This window comes from Lacerta agilis, chromosome 8 (assembly GCF_009819535.1).
Source record: "Lacerta agilis isolate rLacAgi1 chromosome 8, rLacAgi1.pri, whole genome shotgun sequence".
Taxonomy (NCBI): Eukaryota; Metazoa; Chordata; class Lepidosauria; order Squamata; family Lacertidae; genus Lacerta; species Lacerta agilis.
Genome location: NC_046319.1, coordinates 78,252,032 through 78,275,311, shown reverse-complemented (window position 1 = coordinate 78,275,311; position 23,280 = coordinate 78,252,032). Strand labels below are relative to the sequence as shown.

At 51.1% G+C, this 23,280-nt stretch overlaps 2 protein-coding genes across 8 annotated transcripts in view; one reads left to right on the top strand and one right to left on the bottom strand.

Moving 5' to 3' along the window:
* The window catches only part of RYR1 (ryanodine receptor 1), a 158,827-nt gene extending 138,633 nt beyond the window's left edge, over positions 1–20,194 (top strand). For 6 of the 7 annotated variants that reach the window (XM_033158477.1, XM_033158479.1, XM_033158476.1 and 3 more), the window contains 16 exons: positions 2,038–2,119; positions 2,405–3,699; positions 5,858–5,928; positions 7,113–7,317; positions 7,777–7,863; positions 8,454–8,860; positions 9,932–9,974; positions 10,106–10,236; positions 10,449–10,509; positions 11,820–11,966; positions 12,631–12,765; positions 14,211–14,367; positions 14,464–14,528; positions 15,802–15,902; positions 17,683–17,734; positions 18,924–20,194. In XM_033158477.1, coding sequence (XP_033014368.1) covers positions 2,038–2,119; positions 2,405–3,699; positions 5,858–5,928; positions 7,113–7,317; positions 7,777–7,863; positions 8,454–8,860; positions 9,932–9,974; positions 10,106–10,236; positions 10,449–10,509; positions 11,820–11,966; positions 12,631–12,765; positions 14,211–14,367; positions 14,464–14,528; positions 15,802–15,902; positions 17,683–17,734; positions 18,924–19,019 — 3,135 coding nt within the window. In that variant the 3' untranslated portion in view covers positions 19,020–20,194. Of the gene's footprint in view, positions 1–1,447; positions 1,478–2,037; positions 2,120–2,404; positions 3,700–5,857; positions 5,929–7,112; positions 7,318–7,776; positions 7,864–8,453; positions 8,861–9,931; positions 9,975–10,105; positions 10,237–10,448; positions 10,510–11,819; positions 11,967–12,630; positions 12,766–14,210; positions 14,368–14,463; positions 14,529–15,801; positions 15,903–17,682; positions 17,735–18,923 lie in introns of all 7 variants that reach the window. The other variant, XM_033158472.1, reaches the window with a different exon arrangement.
* A 1,105-nt stretch (positions 20,195–21,299) lies between these two features.
* MAP4K1 (mitogen-activated protein kinase kinase kinase kinase 1) overlaps positions 21,300–23,280 on the bottom strand; it is a 60,054-nt gene continuing 58,073 nt past the window's right edge. The window contains 2 exon segments of the mRNA XM_033158471.1: positions 21,300–21,651; positions 22,222–22,277. Of these exon segments, the coding sequence (XP_033014362.1) occupies positions 21,582–21,651; positions 22,222–22,277 (126 nt within the window). The 3' untranslated portion in view covers positions 21,300–21,581.

Genomic DNA, 23,280 nt, shown 5'->3' with positions numbered 1-23,280 from the left:
ATATTTCAGCCCGTGAGAATTAATTCCGTCCAACAGATTTTAATACTTTTACCTCTTACATTTATGCAAGTTTCTGTAATTTGTTTTTCACTTCTTTTATTTCTGGTTCTGCTTTATTTATTTATTAAATTTATATGCTTCCCCCTATACCCGCAGGTCTCAGGGCGGTTCACAGGATAAAATCAGACTATAAAACCGCAAAATACATAATCTAAACAAAAACAACCCAACAACCCCCTCCCCAAAAACACATTTTTAAAGGGCATATGGTTTTGCTACACAGTGAAACGGAACTCTGCTGCCTCCCATGCTCCCACCGCTGAAAAATCTCATCTCCGCATATGTACATGCATGCAGACACTCCTGTGGTTTCAGAGAAGACACTTTAGCAAGGTGTCGCGATGGGTGCGCTGCAAGGCAGCTGGTATCGTTGCCAGAACCCTGGCACCTTACCATTGCACTAACTTGCGAGGCCCAACGGGCACACCCAGAGCAGCAGGGGAAGTGCCTGACAGAAGCCTTTTTTGAAAATAAAATAATACTTCAGAATCCCACCCCCAGTTCACCCTATACCTGCCCACTTCTCTGCCTCTGCCTGGGAAACCTCACTTCCCCCATTCCGTACATACACACACACTTTAAGAAAACCCTCAGCCCTTGCTGGTAGAGCCATGCAGGAGGGCCAGAAACATGTCCATTGCTCTTTCCTAGCATGCCTCAGTTCAGGGGAATGTGGTGGTCTGGCCTCGTCCTGCTTTCCTCTCTCTGTCTGCAGCGGCTGGCCCTTGCTCTTCCCCCCAGCCCTCCTTTCTCTCCTCCTGTCTTTTCTGCTTCTCCATGCTTCTCCAGACCCCACCCCCCTCCAGCCACCATCATTAAACGGGGTCGTCAGAAGCTCCATGGTTGGCCACCGCTTTGGCTTGCGCCCCATCCTAGCTCATGTTGTCATGCCGCGGGCGTTGAGGGCGAAGGGGAGGCTTTGCGTTGGCGTTGACTGAAGCTGGCAGCCAGCCCTCTTCTCTCGGTTTGACACCGGCTGGGAGTTGCGGGAGAAGAGGCGGAAGCGCCTGTAGAGCGCTGTGGCCTCTGAACTGAAACCAGCGTACTCAGCTCCCTGATTCTAGATTCACAGCCCTTCCCTCTCCCAGGGAACTGCAGTTCTGCCAGAGAGGCTGCAGATACCAAACATAATCCTGAGAGGCCTCGTCGCCAGGACTCCTTAGGAAAAGCCTCTGCTTTTATGTTTGTGGTGTAGATATGCCCGTGATGCCAGTCGCTGGAGGGAGTGGCATGGAAGACGTTCACGAGGGGTGTTTTCCTCCCAGCGTCCTCTTCCCAAGGGGGCGAGGCTAGGAAATGGGGGTTCAGCTGGGTTGGGCGGGGAGAGAGCACTGGGGGATATTTCCGCCCCTCACCAAAACTATCTCTTTGTTGCGCTGCCCATGAGGACCAATTTCGGAGCGAATCCTACCCTGAGGTAAGAAGGGCGTCCCTGCCTCTCCAGAGGCACAGCTCTTGGGTGGTCCTTCAGTCAGAGGAGGAGGAGGAGGAGAGGCTGGGGCCTCCTCAGCATGCTCACGTTAGAGTAAGGCGTTCCCCTCACATGTCACAGTGTGACGGCAGTGCCCTGTGGCCAGCTGTGTACCTAAGCTGACTTCCGATATCTGAGTCTCTCCTCTAAGGCTCTGTTCCCATGTGCCGTAGAACCTCAGGGGGCCATCCTTGGGAGGCACTGTCTGAGGGGCCTGAAGAATGGGCCACAATGCTCAAGGCCCAAGTTGAGACCTGCTCCTTGGTCTCTGTGGGCTACCACCAGCTCTCCCTCCTTCCTGTCCCACACCTAGTTTTGGCTGGGTTTGCATTGCCCGGTTAGAAGCCAGCAGGTGTGACAGGGCCAGGGAAGGTTGGGCCATAAGAATATGCATGGAACGTGGGGCATGGGGTGAAGGGGATCTGCGTCTGGAGCCTCCAAGACATGGGAAGAGATGTCTCTGGTTCCGTAGCACTTAATAGCTCCCATTTCTCCCTCCCACCCAGGATTCAAGCCAAATTGGGCTTCTGAAGGAGCTGCTAGATCTGCAGAAAGACATGGTGGTGATGTTACTGTCCCTTCTGGAAGGTAAGACCCCTTAGTCAGGGCGGGGACAGCCAGTCAGGGCTCCATGACAGCTTCCCTGAGCAGACAGGAGTATTTCCTGGCTCTACCTGGAGATGCCAGTGGTTGAACCTGGGACCCTGTGTGTGTGCAAAACACATTGAGATAAGTTGCACATATCTCAATCACCCTGAATCCACCCGACAGTGCTTACATGAATGCAACACCCACCCACTGATCACTTGTGTATCTACCCCCAACACACTTCTCATTCCCACGACTAACCTTACTTTTTGTGTGCCTACCCAGGGAACGTGGTGAATGGCACCATCGCTCGGCAGATGGTGGACATGTTGGTGGAGTCATCCAGTAACGTGGAGATGATTCTCAAGTTCTTCGATATGTTCTTGAAGCTGAAGGACATTGTAGCATCGGACGCCTTCCGAGACTACATCACAGATCCGCGGGGTCTCATCTCCAAGAAGGATTTCCAGAAGGCCATGGATAGCCAAAAGCAGTACACGCCGTCCGAGATCCAGTTCCTTCTCTCTTGCTCAGAGGCCGATGAGAACGAGATGATCGACTACGAGGAGTTTGCCGATCGATTCCAAGAGCCAGCCAAAGATATCGGCTTCAACATCGCCGTGCTGCTGACCAACCTCTCAGAGCACATGCCGCATGACCACCGCCTGAAGACCTTCCTGGAGTTGGCGGAATGCATCCTCAACTACTTCAGCCCCTACTTGGGCCGCATCGAGATCATGGGCGCCAGCAAGCGCATCGAGCGGATCTACTTTGAGATCAGTGAGACCAACAAGGCCCAGTGGGAGATGCCCCAGGTCAAGGAGTCCAAGCGGCAGTTCATCTTTGACGTGGTCAACGAGGGGGGCGAGTCGGAGAAGATGGAGCTCTTCATCAACTTCTGCGAGGACACCATCTTTGAGATGCAGATCGCGGCACAGATTTCAGAGGAGGAGGGCCAGGAGGCGGAAGAGGAGGAGGAGGAAGAAGGGGCAGAAGGTGGGGAAGCTGAGAAGGTGTCGGCACCATCGGAGTCGTCCTCGGTCTTCGGGGAGTTTTTGGACAGCGTGTTGAACTTCTTCCGCATGTTCACCTACCGCAACATCCGCAGGAAGCTCCGCAAGATCAAGCAGATGACGGTCAAGGAGATGGCCGTGGCTGTGGCCACCTTCATCTACACCATTCTGATGAGCATTCTCCTCTTCTTCTACAACATCTCCAGGGGCATCTTCCTGCTCATCTGGAACACGCTCTTTGGGGGCGGCCTGGTGGAGGAAGCCAAGAAGATCACGGTGACGGAGCTGTTGGCCAGCATGCCCGACCCAACGCAGGACGAGGTGCATGGAGATGTGGCCCCTTCAGAGGAAGTCGAACAGGAGGCTGAGGAAGGGGAGGAAGCAGAGATAGTGGAGCCCGGCAAGGAGGACGCGCCTGCCGAAGGCGGGGAGGGTTTCGACATGAAGAAAGAGCATTTCCGATCCACAGCTCCTGATGCACCTGGCGGACTTGGCGATATGGGGGACACGACCCCAGTGGAGCCCCCTACACCCGAAGGATCGCCCATCCTCAAGAGGAAACTGGGAGTACGTATAGGGCTTCAGGCGGTGCCTGAATAGTGGTGGGCATTCCTAGGGTCTCTCTAGGAGGAAATGAGGCTCAGGGGGTGGGTAGGGCACAGAGAGTGGGGAGGGACGATGCCTGGAGAAATTGGATCTGTGAGTGATGGGATTTGGAGTCTAACACCACCGCCATGTTGCCTACCCCTGAACTAAAGTGAACCGAGATGGTAATGTCAGCAATTAAGTATAGGAGAAGCACTGCAGGATGATCATTATTTTTAAAATTTGTATACCGCTTTTCATCTGTAACCTCAGGGTGGTTTAAAACAAAGATTCAAAATGAAAACACAAAATACATTACAAAAACAAAACAAGCCAATCACACACACACACACTGGTTTCCCCCTTGCTTCACTCCCTTTCAAGAGAAAACCCGCTCTTTAGTGACAAATCAGAACAACTGAATTGCCGTTTCCTTCGACTGAGCACTAAAGAGCAGTTTTCCCTGGGAGAAAGCAGTGGGGCAAGTGAAAGTGTGGTTAAGCCCCATGTTTGGAGGAGAAATCCTAACAAGTTTGCATCTGAGAACTGAAACTCAGCCATCCTTCGAAATTTGGACGTGCCTGAATTTTGAGATGCAGTTCTCCAACCAACTCGCAATACCATGTGGGGATTTTAGCTCCGCAGTTCAGAGTTATTTTGTTCTTTCTCTGGGTCTGGAGGGGATGGCAGAGCAGGTTGGGATTCAGGACTCCTGAGTTCCACCCACATTTCTTTGTTTAAACAAAAGGGGGTGTTTGGATCACCTTGTATTGCAGGTATTTGTGTTTGGTATTGCTGTGCCTAAGATGCTAGATGCTCTTAGTAGTAACATTTTAAAGAAAAGATAAAAATCCAACCCTGCTCACAAACTTGTGCATCTTCGTCTAGGTTGCATTGCAGGTTATTCTGCTTTAATAATAATAATAATAATAATAATAATAATAATAATAATTTTTGTATCCCGCCCTCCCCTGCCAGAGCTGGGCTCAGAGTGGCTAACATAATATAAAACACAATATACAGGTGAAACTCGAAAAATTAGAATATCGTGGAAAAGTCCATTTATGTAAGCAATTGTTTTCATTAGCTACTGGAGTTTAATATATGAGATAGACTCATGACATGCAAAGCGAGATATGTCAAGCCTTTGCTTGTTATAATTGTGATGATTATGGCGTACAGCTGATGAAAACCCCAAAGTTGAGATTGATAATTTGGGGTTCTCATCAGCTGTACGCCATAATCATCACAATTATAACAAATAAAGGCTTGACATATCTCGCTTTGCATGTCATGAGTCTATCTCATATATTAGTTTCACCTTTTAAGTTGAATTACTGAAAGAAATGAACCTTTCCACGATATTCTAATTTTTCGAGTTTCACCTGTACATAAAAACAAACAAACTCCCTTCTCTGCATTTCAGGTGCAGAATTCTTTTCCAATGCCAAATGTGGCATTCCATCCAAAGTTAGTGTTACTTGGAGTTGAGCTCAGTTGACACCCATCTGTCCTGGGAGGCAATGGAGGACTGCACCTTTGTGGGGGGAAGTCAAACTGTTGAAGCGTTCCAGCGCCACTGCAATTAATGGACCTGTGGCGCTGTGGGTTAAACCACAGAGCCTAGGGCTTGCCGATCAGAAGATCGGTGATTCAAATCCCCTTGACGGAGTGAGCTCCTGTTGCTCGGTCCCTGCTCCTGCCAATCTAGCAGTTCGAAAGCACCTCAAAGTGCAAGTAGATAAATAGGTACCGCTCCAGTGGGAAGGTAAACGGCGTTTCCGTGCACTGCTCTGGTTCACCAGAAGCGGCTTAGTCATGCTGGCCACATGACCCGGAAGCTGTACGCCGGCTTCCTCGGCCAGTAGTGCAAGATGAGCGCCACAACCCCAGAGTCGTCTGCGACTGGACCTAACTGTCAGGGGTACCTTTGCCTTTACCTTAACTTAGGTCCATTACTTTCAATGGGTTTTCTCCAAGTAAGACTTAGTTGGAAAGAGCCCTTGGTCCCTGCTGCTCACTGGTATGCAATAACACCCCCCCCCCCCGGTAGCAGCCATGATGCCCACAAACTCGTTTTGCTCCCAGCCATCTTGTGACACCAACTCGCTCATCAACCCATCTTCTTGTGGCTTTCCAGGTGGAAGGAGAGGAAGGGGAGACAGAGTCGGAGAAGATCGAGGAGCCTCCCGTGGAACCAGAGAAAGCAGAGTGAGTGCCGTGCTTGGTGGAAGTGGACTGCACACTCAGGATTAAGCTGGGACTTGCAGGGGGGGAACCAGAGGGGTGGTACTGGGGGCAGGATGCTCCTGAGAGCCTTAGCCTTTTATGTTTACTTTTAAAAGCAGCCAGTTGCTATCCCTCAAGGTCTCAAAAATACAGGAACCAGCACGGTGCACTCCAGATGTTGCTGGATTCCAGCTCCCATCATTCTTTGCTGCTGGCCATGTGGGTGGGGCTGATGGGAGCTGAAGTCCAACAACAATTGGGGGGGGGGACACACATTGGCTTCCCATGGTGTGTGGGCCATTTCAGCTGGACAGGGGGTCGAATACAGTGTTTGGTTGCCTGGGTGGGGCAAAGCTTCAGTATCCTTGTGCTCCCATGGCTAGCAAAATCTAGATGATGATGATGATGATAATTAATAATAATAATAGATTATTTATACCCCGCCCATCTGGCTGGGTTTCCCCAGCCACTCTGGGCGGACAAAAGATTAAAAATACATTGAAAAATCAGCCATTAAAAACTTTCCTAAACAAGATGCAGTATGCAAAATAAAAGGGGGTTCTGCAATTTTAGCTTCTTTCTTAGTGGGTGGAATTCACAGAGTTGGCTCCTCCCTTCACCTTAAGTAGGGTTGCCACCTTTGTTCTGGCAGAATACAGGACTGGGTGGTATTAAAATACCAAAGCAATAAAACCACAATTTTTTTTTAAGTCGTGCAGAATAGAACAGAATGCCCAAAACGGGGGTGGGAAACTTGTGGCCCTTCAAAGGCTGTTGGACTCCATCCTTCATCAGCCCCCAAACTATGGCTGCCTTCTCTACCAATCAGCTTTGCTTTAGATTTAATACCCTGATTGACTGACAAACACCCATCACCCATCAGCCCCAGAGAGCATGACCGATGGTTGGGGCTGATGGGAGTTGTAGTCCAACAGCCTGTGGAGTTCTCCACCCCCCTTGCTTAAACTGTTTTTCAAAAAATGAAGAACCCCGGGAGAATAAGAAAAGTTTTCACCTGGACCCTAATGGAAACGAGGTGCCTGGGGACCCTGCCCCACCCTGCTCTCAGGAGGGAAGAGAGAAATGTTCTCTGCCGATTATCCCAGGGTGGCAAGGGTGGTGTGTCCTTCAAGTTTTCTCTCCACCTCCCCCCTTGTCCCTCCCAGTGCTGAAAATGGGGAGAAGGCAGCAAAGGAGGAGGAAGAAGAGAAGAAGGAGGAGGAGAAGGAAGAGGAGGAGGAGAAGCCCAAGGAGGAGAAAGAGCCGCCAGCCAAGCAGAAGAAGAAGGTGGCCCAGAGGGAGAAGAAGCAGGCGGAGGAAGGATGCTCGGAGTTTTGGAACGAGCTGGAGATCCAGAGGATAAAGTTCTTGGTAAGGCAGATGATCGGAGACATTTTGGGCTTCACATTTTCGAATTATGCATCGTGGAGAGAAAGCGGGGAGGGGGAAGCATTTTTCTCCCTGTGTTATAATGCTAGAACCCGGTGGGACCATCCATTGGAGCTGAACTATGGGAGACAGACAAAAGGAGGCACTTTTTCACCCTCCGCAGAGTTGAGCTATGGAATCTCCTCCCACAACCATATGGCAATGGCCATCAACTTGAATGTCTCTAAAGGGGGGTTGGACCAATTAATGGAGACTGCCCATGGGTGCTAGGCACAGCAACTTCCTTCTGCATCCGCAGTCAGAGGCAGTCTGCCTTTGAATACCAGCTGCTGGGGGAAGGGTCTTTGCAGCCCTTTGGCCTGGTCCTGCAGGGCTTTCCCGATGTTCCTGAGGACATGCACCCCCACATTGTTCTCCTCCTCTTATCCACCCTCTTTGCAGAATTACCTGTCCAGGAATTTCTACAATCTCCGCTTCCTCGCCCTCTTCTTGGCCTTTGCTATCAACTTCATTTTGCTCTTCTATAAGGTAAGTAGGTCTGGAGATCTGCCGAGGGAGAGATGGGGCACCCTGGAGTAGGGATGGGGGGGGGAGGAAAGATTCAAGAAGAGAATCAAGGAACAAAGTCTGACAAGTTAATGCAGGCCAGAAGATGAGATCCATGCTGTAGTTTGGGGTGTGCACAAATGGGAGAAAGCAGGTTGTGCGCAATGACATATTTGTTTCCACTGTAAGTCGGCACATTCCCCATTCCCACACCCCTCTCTGGTCCTGCTTTGCACACACACCCCTGCCTGGAACATGTCCTTGGACTCAGCTCATGCCTCTTGCTTGCCTGGGTGCCAGAGAGGGGCATTTGACAATGTGCGCAGAAACTAGCCTGTTGCATGAAGGCAAAGCTCGCATCCCTTGCTCCACCCACTTTTGCCTCTGACTCCCCCCCCCCCCCGCCACTGGAAGGTGGACCCAGAAGGGAACGTGACCCTCAGGCTGAAGAAAGGTTTCCCAGCCCTGACCGGGTGGCTCAGTCGTAAGACCGAGACGCAGATCTTCCCGGCTCAAGGGTTGCAGCTTTCCATCCCAACCTCCTCCTCCTCCTCCTCTCTTGCCATTCCCAGGTGTCCGACACCCCTCCCGGCGAGGAGGAGTTTGAGGGCTCCGGATTCGAAGGGGAGCTGGAGGCTGGCTCTGGAGGCGGCTCTGGCTTTGGTGGTGGGGACGATGACGGCGGGGATGGCAACGGGAACGGAAATGGTGATGAGGACGACGAAGACAGCGTGGTCTACTTCTTCCTGGAGGAGAGCACGGGCTACATGCAGCCAGCCTTGCAGTTCCTGGCCATCTTCCACACGCTGGTGGCCTTCCTCTGCATCATCGGCTACAACTGTCTGAAGGTGCCGCTGGTCATCTTCAAGCGTGAGAAGGAGCTGGCGCGTAAGCTGGAGTTTGACGGTCTCTACATCACGGAGCAGCCGGAGGACGACGACATCAAGGGACAGTGGGACCGCCTGGTGCTCAATGCTCCGTGAGTCCATCTGTGGGGAGGGGAGGAGCTAAGTGGTGGCTCCTCCCCCTCTGGGCAACAGCCCCACCTCCTAAAGGTTCAGAAAGAGGGGAGAGGGCTTCCCAGAGTGCAGCTGGGCTAAACCCTCCTCGGGGCAGTATGGCAAAACCAACTGGCAAGGAGGTTCAGGACAGGCCAGCACCCCTTGGCACGGTGCTGCTGTCATTCAGCCTGGACACAGAGGTCTGAGGGCCTTCTGGCAGTTCCCTCCCTGCAAGAAGTGAGGTGATAGGGAACCAGGCAGAGGGCCTTCTCGGTGGTGGTGCCCGCCCTGTGGAACGCCCTCCCGTCAGACGTCAAGGAAATAAACACCTATCTGGCTTTTAGAAGACATCTGAAGGCAGCCCTGTTTAGGGAAGTTTTTAATGTTTGATGTTTTATTGTGCTTTTAATATTCTGTTGGGAGACGCCCAGAGTGGCTGAGGAAACCCAGCCAGATGGGCGGGGTATAAATAATAAATTATTTTGTTAGTTAGTTAGTTAGTTAGTTAGTTAGTTAGTTAGTTTGCCATCACAAGATGCAACGGTGGCCAAACAAGTTTGCAGAGGAGAGAAGGGGCCAGGCAAACTCATGGAGGGATATTGCCTGTTGTTGGCTCTTATGCCATTATAGCTAAAAGGAAGCCTCCGTGTTTGGAGAGGCCATGCCCAGGGCTCTGTGGATAAGTGCAGGGGAAGGCCAGCCCTTGCACCCATGCTTGAGAGCTTCCTACATAAGCTGGCCACTCACAGAAACAGAAGGCTGGGCTGAGTGGGCCTTTGACCGGATCCAGCAGGTTGGAAGGCTGAGAGTCTATACCAAACAGACGTGATGCTGATGAGTGAGGAAGGGTTGCCAGTTAAACAGTGGGGAGGGGGAGAAGATTGGCTGAGTGAAGAGGATCAGGTGGAAGGGCTTTTGGGGAGAAGTGGGTTTTGCAGAGGGATGGAGGGAGAGAAACAGCCCTGGCAGGCCGGGGAGCCTTCATCGGACCAGGAGGAACAAATGGCATTCTTAATGGGTTTTGTCCCCCTCTTCTCTCCCCTTGCCAGGTCATTCCCAAGCAACTACTGGGACAAATTCATCAAGAGAAAGGTGAGATCTTCCACCTTTGTCTAGGCTAGGGAAACAAAGGCCTGGGACTCTCCTGATCTAAGGCTGGGGTGGTTAGCAAGATGGAGAGCCGTCTTTTCTTAACCACATTCCCTCCCACCCCCCTCCTCCAGGTGCTAAACAAATACGGGGACATCTACGGGCGGGAGAGAATTGCAGAACTGCTGGGAATAGATCTGGCCAGTCTGGAAATCACAGCGCAGAACGAGAAAAGATCTGAGCCAGACACGTCTTTCATAACATGGTGAGGAGGATGGGCAGAGCTGGCAGTGAGAGGGGGGAGTGGGGATTGGGGCAAAGGCGAAACCGCTTGGGCCTATGCTTCCTAAGCATGGGACAAGGGGAAGTGTGGACGGGCCCTTTGGGGTGCACAGAACAAAAGAGAACGTATGAATTTACATGCGCATTTGCACAGAGCTTCCTCCTTATCCTCCTCCTCCCTTTCTCTACTGTTAGGGTTACCTCTATTGACATCAAGTACAAGGTCTGGAAATTCGGAGTGATCTTCACTGATAACGTGAGTGAGAAGATGCAGTTAGAGGGCTGGGGGCAGGAGGTTCAACCACTGAACCAACCCATATTTATGCCAATTGGTGCCACAGCCTGGCAAACACTCGCTAAAGCGGGGGGAGGCCATTTAGACCACTGTAAGCTGGGGGAGATGGGAGGGCTTCGTCTGCTAGGGGAATTCCCTATCTCTACATGTTTTCTAAGAAAAGTTCAACATAATTCAGTGCCCAGAGAATCCTAGTTATCCCCTAAAAAGACAGAAGCAGAGATTCTAAACCTCATACTTGCAATGAAAAGGCTGCATACGCCTCTCTATCCTGCACTCATCTCCTCAGCAGTGGAGCAAGCTGATTGGGTGCCTGGGGTGGTGGGCGTGGCCAGCCACCTGCAGGGGCGGGGCGAGCTGGGGCAGGGTGCCCCGCAGGGCCTCCGAGGAGTTTGGCTGCCTCTTCCCACTCGGCCGACCTACAGCTGAGGGGGAGGAGGCGGGCAGACCATTTGGGGTAGCGCGGAGCCTGATGGTGCCCAAGCCACTGTATCACACCCAGGAGAGATGCGTGGCTCGGGCGCACTGCAGGCCCCGAGATGTGTGCTGCCTGCCATTTTTTCACTCCCCTCAGTGGTGACACCCGGGGCGACTCGCCCCCAACGCATCTCCCCCAATGCATCCCCCCTTCCTCTGCCCCTGCATCTACTGCCCATTTCTTTCTGCAGAAACGAAAAGTGCCCGGATGTCTAAATTGCTTGAAAACCAGAATAACTGAATCAGAATAAACTGTGCAAAGCTAATGAATTATCTAGTTGACTCAGATACTGATGCTGTAGAGTTCTGCATGTGTATTTGGTGGGCAGGATCGACTGTTTGTTTGTTTGTTTATGACCCTTCATCCGAAGATCACAGCGCAGTTTACAATATAAAAACACAAAAATGCATACCATTGTAATGAACAAAAACAATACCCCCCACCCCACCAAATAAAGTCCTGGTCAACGGTAGGTTTTCAGGTAGGAGATTAGCAAGTGGGGAGAACACAGGCCAAATCCCACCCCACCCTCAGTGGGGCATCCTTCCAAGCCCTATGCTTAGTGGATTGTACTCACCTGTGCTCCTCTTTTGCCTTGTGAACTGGCAGTAGAATAGGAGCAGCCAGTGGGGTGGCCCATGGGCTAGGAGGCATCTGATGCTGCAGCCCTGCATCTGCTAAGCTGAGAGGATGGCATCAAAACCTTCCATCCCTTTCCCCCAACGAGGGCGTCCTGCTGTGCCCTCTCCATCCTGCCTCTGTCACAACCCATCCGTGTCTCTCCCCCCTGCAGTCCTTCCTGTACCTCTTCTGGTACATGGTGATGTCCGTTCTCGGCCACTACAACAACTTCTTCTTCGCCTCCCACCTCCTGGACATCGCCATGGGCGTCAAGACCCTAAGGACCATCCTCTCATCCGTCACCCACAATGGCAAACAGGTAGCGGGGCTGTGGGGCGCTCTGATCAAATGGGGGGCACCTGGGCTCATGGTATGCACCCCTCCCACACCTTCACCTTCCTCACTGTTACTTATTTATATACTGCATAATGCCAAAATTAGGGTTTCACATCTGGAAAAGCCAATTACACAACCATTAAGACTGAAAGTCCCCACCCTCCCCACAGCTGCCTAAGTTTTCTCCTCACCTGAGTCCTTCCCAAGCAATCTGAGACTGTGCCTGTGTGCCTGCCTTTGCTCCTCGCACTTCATGCCTCTCCTGTTTTCTGGGAGACTAGGGGGCGGGGAGAGCTGATCACAGCAGGAGGGGGAGACTCCCTGGCTTCTTCACCAGCCTGACTCACCTCTGCATCTTGCCCCTCCCTCCTCTCCAGCCTCCTCTTCTGCCTCTAATTCTGGACTGCTCTCTGCCACCACCTCTCCCTGCTCACTAAGCCCTGTTACCTCTTCTGCTTCCGACACCTCATCCTCCCAGCCTGCTCCCTCTTCTCCCTCTGACCACTCATCCTTGCCCCACCACCACTCCCCGGGCTCTGGGCTTCTTCCCTTGGGGGTTCCCCAGCTGGTTCCTCCCACCACTCCTCTGTGTCCAAGCAGTATGATAATGGACCTCCTCTTGCACGTGTGACCTCTTTCTCCCCCAGCTGCTAATGACGGTGGGGCTCCTGGCGGTCGTCGTCTACCTCTACACCGTGGTCGCCTTCAACTTTTTCCGCAAGTTCTACAACAAGAGCGAGGATGAAGATGAGCCTGACATGAAATGTGACGACATGATGACGGTAAGACAAGGACAGAGGCTCCCCGTGCTTTTTTGGCTTAGTTCCCCCCCCCCCCCGGGCTTAAATCTGTTTGAAAGCGGCTTTGCTTCCTACGGCGACCGCCCACGTTCCCTAGGCTCTGCCATCACTTCTGGTCAAGAAGATGCAGCAGGCTGCTGATACAACAGGAGAACCATTTTGGACTACAGCTCCCAACAGACGCCGCTGACTTTTCCCTAAAGCCGGCGAAATTTGGGAGGGCAGGAATGTGCAGGGAAGCTCAAGCGGAGGGTGCAAAGAATGTCTTGGTGTCCACGCATCTCTTGTTCCAAGAGCGGGGTGAACGTCAGACTGCCACTGTGCCCAAGTGGGGAGGGGCCAGTTCTTAATGCTTAAGAAACAGATCCTGGGGGTTCCAGTCTTTCTGGAAATGCCATGCACGGATCGGGAGGGGGGGGGGAGATTCATATGAGACGACTCCTCCATTAGTACTCAGCAGAGAGGAAAATGTAAGATAGTTTTCCAAGTTGCCAGAGTGGTCTGCCCAGCTTCCACCTTGCCAAGATGACACGGTCAGAAATGAAGTCTCTTAGGGAATGTTCTTTCATATGTGGTGGACTTGTAAAAGGGTAAAAGAATATTGGGAAATGATCCATAATGAATTTGGGGGGGTGTTTAAAAGTACTTTCTCAAAAAAAAAAAAAAAAAACCAACCCAGTCCTTTCTGTTGGGGATAATTCAGACTGAAATCCCCAGGTGTCAAAAAAAGGTTATTTATGTATGCCACTACTGCGGCCCATTTTCTGTTAGCCCCAGAATGGAAAACGAGCGAGGTCCCAACCAAAGAAGTGTGGCAACTTAAGTTGACAGAATATGACAAGAAGAACATAGGTTTAGAGAAGATTGGAAAACGTTTATGAAATATATGGGAAATAACAGTGTACGACTGAAAACGCTGGCAGCATTGAGATAAATTTAACAGTGTGAGTAAGTTATGATGGATGTAATAATGGAGTGCTGAATGGTACAGTTTCTGTAAAATATGCAGGGATTTATGATATGTAAAATGAACCATGGAAAGAGAAGAAGGGTATTTTAAGGATGTTTAAATGAGTACTTTAAATTGTAAAACAGAAAATTTAATACAGTGGTACCTCTGGTTACGTACTTAATTCATTCCGGAGGTCCGTTCTTAACCTGAAACTGTTCTTAATCTGAGGCACCACTTTAGCTAATGGAGCCTCCCGCTGCCGCTGCGCCACCAGAGCACATTTCTGTTCTTATTCTGAAGCAAAGTTCTTAACCTGAAGCGTTATTTCTGGGTTAGCGGAGTATGTAACCTGAAGCGTATGTAACCCGAGGAACCACTGTAAAATATTATATGTGAAAGAAATGATACCGAAGAAGCCTTGTGTGTGCAACACCCCCATAGCCTCTCCCTCCCTCTTTCCTCCTCTCCTGCACAGTGTTACCTGTTTCACATGTACGTCGGGGTGCGTGCTGGAGGGGGCATCGGTGACGAGATCGAGGACCCGGCAGGTGACGAGTATGAGCTTTACCGCGTCATCTTCGACATCACCTTCTTCTTCTTTGTCATTGTCATCCTGCTGGCCATCATCCAAGGTAGGTCCTGTGCTGGTTATTCTGTCCCATGGGGTGGAGTCTGCGCCAGGGCTCCTTAACTCTGTCTTCCTACCTTTCTGACCTCCTGTCCACCAGGTTTAATCATTGATGCCTTTGGGGAGCTGAGAGACCAGCAGGAGCAGGTGAAAGAGGACATGGAGGTAAGCTGGCTCAGGCCTCCTTCTTCCTCTCCTCCATTCCCAGCCATGGGGGGGGGGGGGGAGCCAGCGGCTTCAATCAGAAAGTTATCACAGATTAGGTTGTCTATCGGGGAGGCTCCCTGGCCCATTACCAGGTATTTTGTGGGGTGGGACTGGGGAATCCACGCAAAACAGCCATTACATAAATATACTTTATATAAGCATATAAACTGTGTATATCTCCAAAAGTAAAATGCTTTTTCTTGTTAGCAAAAGGTGAAAAGGAGGAGCATGAGGCAAGGCATCCCTGGGAGGGAACACAGACATAGTCAACTGTGGGGACTCCTGATAATCTCCACACTGCAGGAGGGAGGGATTTGATGCATGGAAACATAGAAGCAGGGCCATCTTTAGCATATGCGCCGCTGGTGGTGCAACAATCCACCCAGCGCCCCCAAATTTAGTTTAGCCCCCAAATTAACTTTTATTATGCTTACATCAGACACCACGCTTACGCCATATCTCTTGTTTATGAAAGAAGGGAGCGAAAAGAAACACACATTTTAATTTGCTCATTTATTTACAATTTATTTACAATACACTTATACTTCAGTATACAACGTGCTCTGTGGCGGCCGCTAAGAGGAGGATGTCATGAGAAACCCGAAGCCGCTGCTGCTTCCCCCTCTTTCCCGCCGGCCACCATCTCCCACGCGCACAGGCAGCCGGGCCTAGCACTCTCTCCGCAGCCATGTCGAGTTGTTGCTATGGCTATGACCACCATTCTGGCACCAAGTGGGCGCCATGTGATGCGCCCAGCGATGGCTGCTTGGCGGGGAGCAGGGTGGCGGCTGGTGGCGGCGGCAGCAACCCCACGGCACCTGTGCACACTTCCCTGCACCGCCATCTCAGGCGCACGAATAGTTAAGAGCTTAGGTGGCTTCAGCAGTGGGCACCTGGCGCCCCCCCATAATTCAGCGCCTGGGTGCCCCGCACCCCTTGCACCCCCGGTTAAAGACGGCCCTGCACAGAAGGACAGCTCAGCTGGTTAGAGCATGGTGCTGATAGCACCAAGGTCACAGGTTTGATCCCTGTAAGAGACAGTTGCACATTTCCTGGATTGCAGGGTGTTGGGCTAGAAAGATGATCCATAAGATCCCTTCCAACTCTAGGATTCTGTGATTCTATGGCTGCAGTTGGGGTTGGGGTTGGGTTGACCCATTGTGGAGAGACAGGACCTGAGCTCCCTCTTCGCCTTCCCTGTCTTCTCACACTGTTGCTTCCATCCTGGCAGACCAAATGTTTCATCTGTGGAATCGGCAGTGACTATTTTGACACGACGCCGCACGGCTTTGAGACCCACACGCTGGAGGAGCACAACTTGGCAAATTACATGTGAGCAGCTGGCTGGGGAAGCGGGGATGTTCAGGGGATTCCAACCAAACTGGAAGCAGGAGGGGAAATTCTCTTCAATGTTCACTGATTCATCCCACGTCCAGAACAGACATCGAGCTAGTTGTTGTTGCCTTCGATCCACAAACATTGTAGAATCGCTTGCATTTCCCATGCCGTCTTTGCGTTGAGTATCCTACGCATTGTAATTAATGGGGTGGAAAAACTGTGGAGATAATATAAATCCCTGTGGACCCAAGTGTGTGTGAACAGCTAAAAGAAATAGCTGGGGGCCTGGATTCAAAATGCAGGGAGCCCCAGGAGCAGAGTATAAAACTCACAAATATAAGCAGTACAGAGAAGTGGTAGGAATATAAGTTGTTAGACCTTTCTTATCCCGTTTGCAACACTCCCCTCTTTCTATCCCTTTCACATGGAACAGACCACATACTGCTAAGTAAGTTTTAAATGCTTTACTTACAGATTCATAGGTCTGATACATGCATTGTTCCATGCAGCTGCAAGGAGAAACACAGGCAGAATATTCTTGTGTAGCATGCTCACATACATCCTTTTCAGTGGGTTACATAATGCAGAGAGAGAGAGAGAAAGGAAGTAGAAAGGCTTCACTCTTTCCCTCTCTGGAAGTGAAGGGGCATGACCTAGTTGATTCTATCTAGCGATACAGTTCTATGGTCCTTTACCCCTTTATGCACAAACTAGCAGTGATGCAAAGTTATCTTCCACAATTACAACACAATTTATTATTTCCTTTACACAAGTTACCTGATTTCGCCACAGCGGACCAAAAGATAAATAACATAATTTTTGGCAGAAGATAAACTGCGGTGGATGTTTTGCTACAGCTGACAAGCACAGGGTGCAATGGAGAATGAAGGCTTCTTGCCTCCCTAGTCAGAGACAGAGGCCCCTCCAAGCTCAGCAGCTGCAGTTCTGGTTCTCCTTGACAGGCATAATGTGATAAGCATGGGGGGCTGGGGGCTGTTTTAAAGGGCGAATTCACACATGCAGCTCTGTCTCATGGAATGCCCCGACCACACACACACACACACACACACACACACACAGAGAGAGAGAGAGAGAGAGAGAGAGAGAGAGAGAGAAGAGTTGTGTTTGAGATGATACAGAAGCCACCTGCCACAGGCATTTCGTATGTGCAAGACATCCCTTGACGTTGCAGCCATCAAGTGATGGCTACGCCTGCGTGAACTTGCACAAAGTGCATGGGAAGAACCAGGACCGTCTGTTTGGCAAGCAGAATGGGGATGGGTGTCACGCCACCCAGGAGCTTCCCATGCAAGGGGTGAGGGAAGCTGCAACTGGGAGCACAGGAAGCATACCGACAAATTATATCTCCCCCCCCCCCAACATCCCCTTCTCTGTGCTGGTCAAGAAAAGTTTTGCATGTAGACAGCAACTCTTATCAGCCATAAAGGAGCCTCTCTGAAAACGCTTCCCATTCCCCAGGCGCTGCAGCTGTAAGTGTGGTGAAGGGGCTGCCGATCTCTTAGCTGGGAGCCAAGATTTCCTCAACCTGCATTCCTGGCACGGAAGGACAGAGAGACAGCCTTTCTCCAAACTTGATCCTCAACTACTGTTGTACTACAACTCCCACCATCCCTGGCCACTGGTCCTGGCAGCTAGGGATGGGGGGATTTGTAGTCCAACTACATCTGGGGACCCAAGGTTGATAAAGGCTGAATGAAGACCTCTGTAGCTCAGCCTCTGACCTCATTGCTTTCTGCCTCTCTTCCCTCTACAGGTTCTTCCTCATGTATCTCATCAACAAGGATGAAACGGAGCACACTGGCCAGGTGAGGAGATTGCCCTGATCTTACAAGAAGTGGAGGTAGAGGAGAAGTGCCAGGTGTATGAGAGGCAAAGTTTTACATTCGTCCCTCTGCCCATGTTTGCCCCTGACCCCATCCACGGTTGGCATGTGGCCTTTAGAAAGTTGCCCAGAAGGGAATGCGGCCCTCTCTGCAGTCCTGGGCCAGTGTGTGCTACACCCAAACACCTCCTGATTCATTCCTTAAGGCAGCTCAGTTGCCTGTTGCAGAGGCAAAAGGTTTGGGATGGAGAGCTGGTCATTGGAGGCAAGATGGGGAAGAGGGCCCAGCCTAGGCACAGGTCAGGGGCGGCACCAGGGAAATGTAATGGCAGCTGCAGTCGGGCGTGTTGAATTTTTTAGCTTTTCACATTCCAAAAACGAGGGCTGCTAAAAAGCTGTGACGTGGCTTGGAAATTCAAAAGATAAGTTTGGTTAAATTAATATAATTTCCTTTTGCATGGTAGCTTAAATGTGTGCGAAATTGCACAGAAATCACTAAAATGATTGCCAAGTACTTGCATATTATTATTACAGTGGTACCTCAGGTTACATATGCTTCAGGTTACATACTCCGCTAACCCAGAAATAGCGCTTCAGGTTAGGAAACTTTGCTTCAGGATAAGAACAGAAATTGTGCTCTGGCGGCGGCAGTGGGAGGTCCCATTAGCTAAAGTGGTGCTTCAGGTTAAGAACGGACCTCCAGAACGAATTAAGTTCTTAACCTGAGGTACCACTGTATTTGTATTCTTCTTCTTATTATTATTATTATTATTATTATTATTATTATTATTATTATTATTATTATTATTCAGCATTACCTGAAGGTAAAATTTAAATTCTTTGGTTTTTCCGAAACCAGTTTATGTGCTGCTTTTCAAACATAGACTTTCCAAGCCAAAAATGGTCCAGTCGCAAAAATAACAGCAGGTTTGAATTCCTCACACCCAGAAACATATTTTTAAGACCTGAATAAATTTGCAAAAAAATGAAGTTTCATCACACCCTAAACCGCCCTACCGCTGCAGGCCACATGCATCTGAAGACGTCTTTCAAAACAGGAGCGGGAGGCGGGCAAGAGCCCTTCCTCCTCGTTGGTTTTTGTCCATTTCCCCAGCAGGGATGCTGCCCTTTCTCTTAGTCCATCTCAGCAGCCTCTTCCTCTCCTCCCACAGGAGTCCTACGTCTGGAAGATGTACCAGGAGCGAAGCTGGGACTTCTTCCCGGCTGGCGACTGTTTCCGCAAGCAGTATGAAGACCAGCTTGGCTAAAGGCCCCCTTCCATGCCCCGGAGGAGGCACCCGCTCTGTGCCCACCCGCCTTCCCTCGCCCTCTTCCCCCTTGCCTGCGACGAGGGGGAGGGAGGCAGCAGCGATGGTGCCGCAGAGTGGGGGGGGGGCAGTGGCACACCTGATCTGACCTTTTTCCTTTCCCAAAAGTATTGTGCAAAAGCAAGGGTGGTGTGGGGGCTGCCTTGCCCGCCCTGCCACCGCCTTTATATCCCCCTCCCACCAACCCCCACCTTCCGCAGCCAGGCCTGGCTCTCTCAAGACCCGGGCCGAGTATTCCTGGCCTTTGGAGAAAGAAAGCGATCTGCTGGCTCAGGGCTGCGCGATGTGCCGGCTTGCACCCGGGGCTGCAAAGAGTTTCGCACCTGGCCAGTAACTCTTCCCACCCATTTCCCGTCCCGTGGGGGTGTCCATGCAATACTTCCCTTCTAGGGTCAAAGGGCTCCTCCACTTTCAAGTGCCTTTTATGGACTCTTTCCCCAAGCAAGAGGGGAGGGCCTTTTGGCGGGGAGGGGGGTGTGGAGAGCCAAATGCTATTTTAGATTCACAAGGAGGAGGAGGAGGAGAGTTGTTTTGCTGCTGTCCGTCAGTTGTCTAGCAATCAGGCAGGGGAGCTGCAAGCTTGCGAGTGCAGGAGGAAGGGAGGGAGGTGTCGGCACCCTGGTCCAGGTTCCCCAACATGGGGGGTGGGGGTGGCTGGGGTTGCCAGCAACGCAGCCCCCTCCTGCTTCAGTGCCCCTTGCTGTGTTGCCCTCCCCTTAAATCTGTGTCTCATTTGTGGGGCTCGTGCTATTTATGGTTTGTGTGGGGCAGTGGGGCTCCTCTGTGCCAATGGAGCTGGGGGAGGCACCCATAGAAACTCTACCCCGGTCGGTGTGTGTGTGTTGTGTGTGAGTGGGCATGGGAGGGGGAGCCGGGAGGGGCACCAGTGTTTGATTGTACATCACACTGCTCTCCTGGAAGCAGTGGCCCCTTTCCCCTCCTGCCTGGATCCATCCTGTTACCCTCCATGTCTACTGCCAGTGCCAAAACAAGCCAGGCCTGTTTCGGGGGCGGGGCGGGGGGGCCTAGGAGTACAGGCCACTCTGTCCCCTCCCCCACCCCTCACCAGGCCAGCTTGGTTCCCTGCCAATAAAACCATAGATTGCTGCAACTGGCCGATGAGAGTGTGTCTTCCTTGCGTGCAGCCAACGAAATGCCTTTCTAACAACACCCATATACACACAAGGTTTTCCAGGTCAGGAGCATCCCAGACCCCGAGATCTGGGGAGTAGCCCCTGATGATGCCATGGAGTGGGGAGGCCCTGGAGATAGAGGTGAATTCGGAGAGGGAAGCGGAGGAGGAAAGACCCCCCACCCCCACCCCGAGTGCTATAATTTGCAGCCAGCTCCTGCCGGTCCGACTCTGGCAAGCTGCATGCACATTCTTCTTTATTATTATTGTTATAAAAAAAGGTAAAGGTACCCCTGACCGTTAGGTCCAGTCACAGATGACTCTGGGGTTGCGCGCTCACCTCGCTCTATAGGCCGAGGGAGCCAGCGTTTGTCCGCAGACAGCTTCTGGGTCATGACTAAGCCGCTTCTGGTGAACCAGAGCAGCGCACGTTTACCTTCCCGCTGGAGGGGTACCTAGTTATCTACTTGCACTTTGACATGCTTTCAAATTGCTAGGTGGGCAGGAGCTGGGACCAAACAACAGGAGCTCACCCCGTAGCCGGGATTCGAACCACCGACCTTCTGATCGGCAAGCCCTAGGCTCAGTGGTTTAGACCACAGCACCACCCGCATCCCTCAATTATTATTATTATTACATTGTTGTTATTGGCACTCTCACCAACCTAGAGAGTCAAGTCCTCTGCCTGGAGAGGGTTAGGCAAACCTGGAGACTTTAGGTCAGACCTGGAGGTCTGGCAACCCCAGGACAGACAGCCACAAACACATGTAACCTCTCCCTGTCTTTACTATCTGCACAAGGCTGATGTCAGTTCCTGCTTCTCACTTCCCAGTTGGCATTCCCCGTTCCTGATTTGTTTCAGAGGTGCAGCCTGAATCAGGAGCTGGCCCTTCACCGATCAGCCCGAATCACAGCCCACTCCCTCCCAGTCCCCTCGCCCACCCTCAAACAAAGGGCCTCCCAACATGGTTGGCTCATATTTCATGATACTCAGCTGCTTCCCAGTTGTTTTCCTTGCACTGCGCCCACACCCGAAGAAAGCAAAAAACAAACGCTTTTTAAAAATTTTACTTTTTTAATGGCGTGGCGTGATACGTAAAAGGAAGACCCATGAAACCAGGAAGGAGGCTGGTGTGTTGCTCTGTGCCTGTTGGGAAGGGGGCCACAAGGCAGGCCCAGTGGCCCTGAATGACACAATGCTAAGTGGCCCTTGAGGACCAGTGCTGAGGCAGGCAGGCTCCTCTCACCCACTCACCCCCCATCTCCTCCTTTAAGGCTCTCCATGCTTGTGAGGGTCGGAGACAGGGAGAGGGTGGCAGGGGGCGTTTTGGCACACATGCTCCACTTGTAGGCAGGAGGGGGGGCGAGTGTCATTCTGGCACGTAGAGGTTGCTGGCAGAGTTCGGATCGTCCACAGGCCGCGTCTCTAACACGACGGTGCTGGCAGAGGATGGAAAAAGAAATCATTAGCAGGGCACAGGTGAGCGGCTGCTTGGGGTGGTGGTCTTTTTGAGGGGGCAGGAGGCTTCTGCCGTCACACGGGGCTGCAGACTGAGACTCCTAGTGTGAACCTGCCCAAGATCGTAGGGTACACCCTCCCAGGTGGGCTGGCGCAGCTGCTCAGGGAGCCCAGTAAGTCTTGAAACAGCCCTGAAGGTTTTCTGAATCGGGGCAGACCTGGATAAAGAGTCCAGAATACCTATGGCACAGAATAAAAACTGGTGATGCTCAGATCCAATGGACTCCCTACCCCACCCCGCAACACAAATAAAGCACGGATGAAAAAATGTGGCAGTCCCAACAAGGAGGGGCAATACTCCCAACCACAAAACCAGCCATATTTTTTTCAATAAAAAATTAAATAGAACTGGAAGGAGCTTTGATGGGTGCCAAGCAGGGTATCAAAAAGTGCCAAGATGCCCAAAGGCACATTGGGGCCCCAAACCGAGGTGGTTGTTGTCATTGCATCTCTGCTGTATACAGATAAAATTGGATCCTTCTGAAACCTACCTGGAGGTTCCTATTGAACGGAAAGTCCACCGCTGATCCTGCACTTCCTGTTGTAACTGAGAAGTAGTGGGGTGGTTATTATTATTATTATTATTATTATTATTTGATGTATTTGTTTCCCACCTTTCTCCCAAGCTGGGATTCAAGGCGACTTGTACCATTCAAAAACATCATTGCAAAATTTAAAATGTAACAAAAGAAAAAAAACAGTATAAAAATAATTAAAATTCATCAGAACCCATTTAGAACCAGCAATTAAAATCTAGTGTGCACTGATGGCAGCCAAGTGATTGGCACTATCTGCTCCTTTTGTTTTCCAAAGGCCTGTCTGAGCAGAAAGGTCTCAGCCTGCCAGCAGAAGGATAACCAGCCCCCAACCCCTTTAGCCTCGTGCCAAGCATCTTATACAGGGGTCAGCAAACTTTTACAGCAGGGTGCCGGTCCACTGTCCGTCAGACCTTGTGGAGGGCCGGACTATATTTTGAAAAAAATAATAATGAACGGATTCCTATGCCCCACAAATAACCCAGAGATGCATTTTAAATAAAAGCACACATTCTACTCATGTAAAAACACCAGGTAGGCCCCACAAATAAGCCAGAGATGCATTTTAAATAAAAGGGCACCTTCTCATGTAAAAACACGCTGATTCCCGGGCCGGATTTAGAAGGCGATTGGGCCGCATCCAGCCCACAGGCCTTAGGTTGCCTACCCCTGAACTTATACCTCTGGGATCAAGTGTAGGGAAACTGGGGTAGACCCTGGATGCAGATAGGAGGACTATTCTGCTGCAACAAGCAGGGTAAAGGTGCTGGGAGAAAGAGGAAGAGCGGCTACTGAGCTGGAAACTGTTCTGCAAGCACACCCTGCAAGGTTGGCGGTTGCTTGATTTACTCTCATTTCTGCAAAAAAAAAAAAAAAATGTAGAGGGAGGGACAAAAGGGGAGGGCGGAAGATGGAGGATTCCAGAAAGAGGAAATAAGAACCCACTTAGCACCCTGGCCTGACAGAACGTCCACAAGAAAACAGGGGAAGAAGGTGTTTTGAGACTGAGAAGTG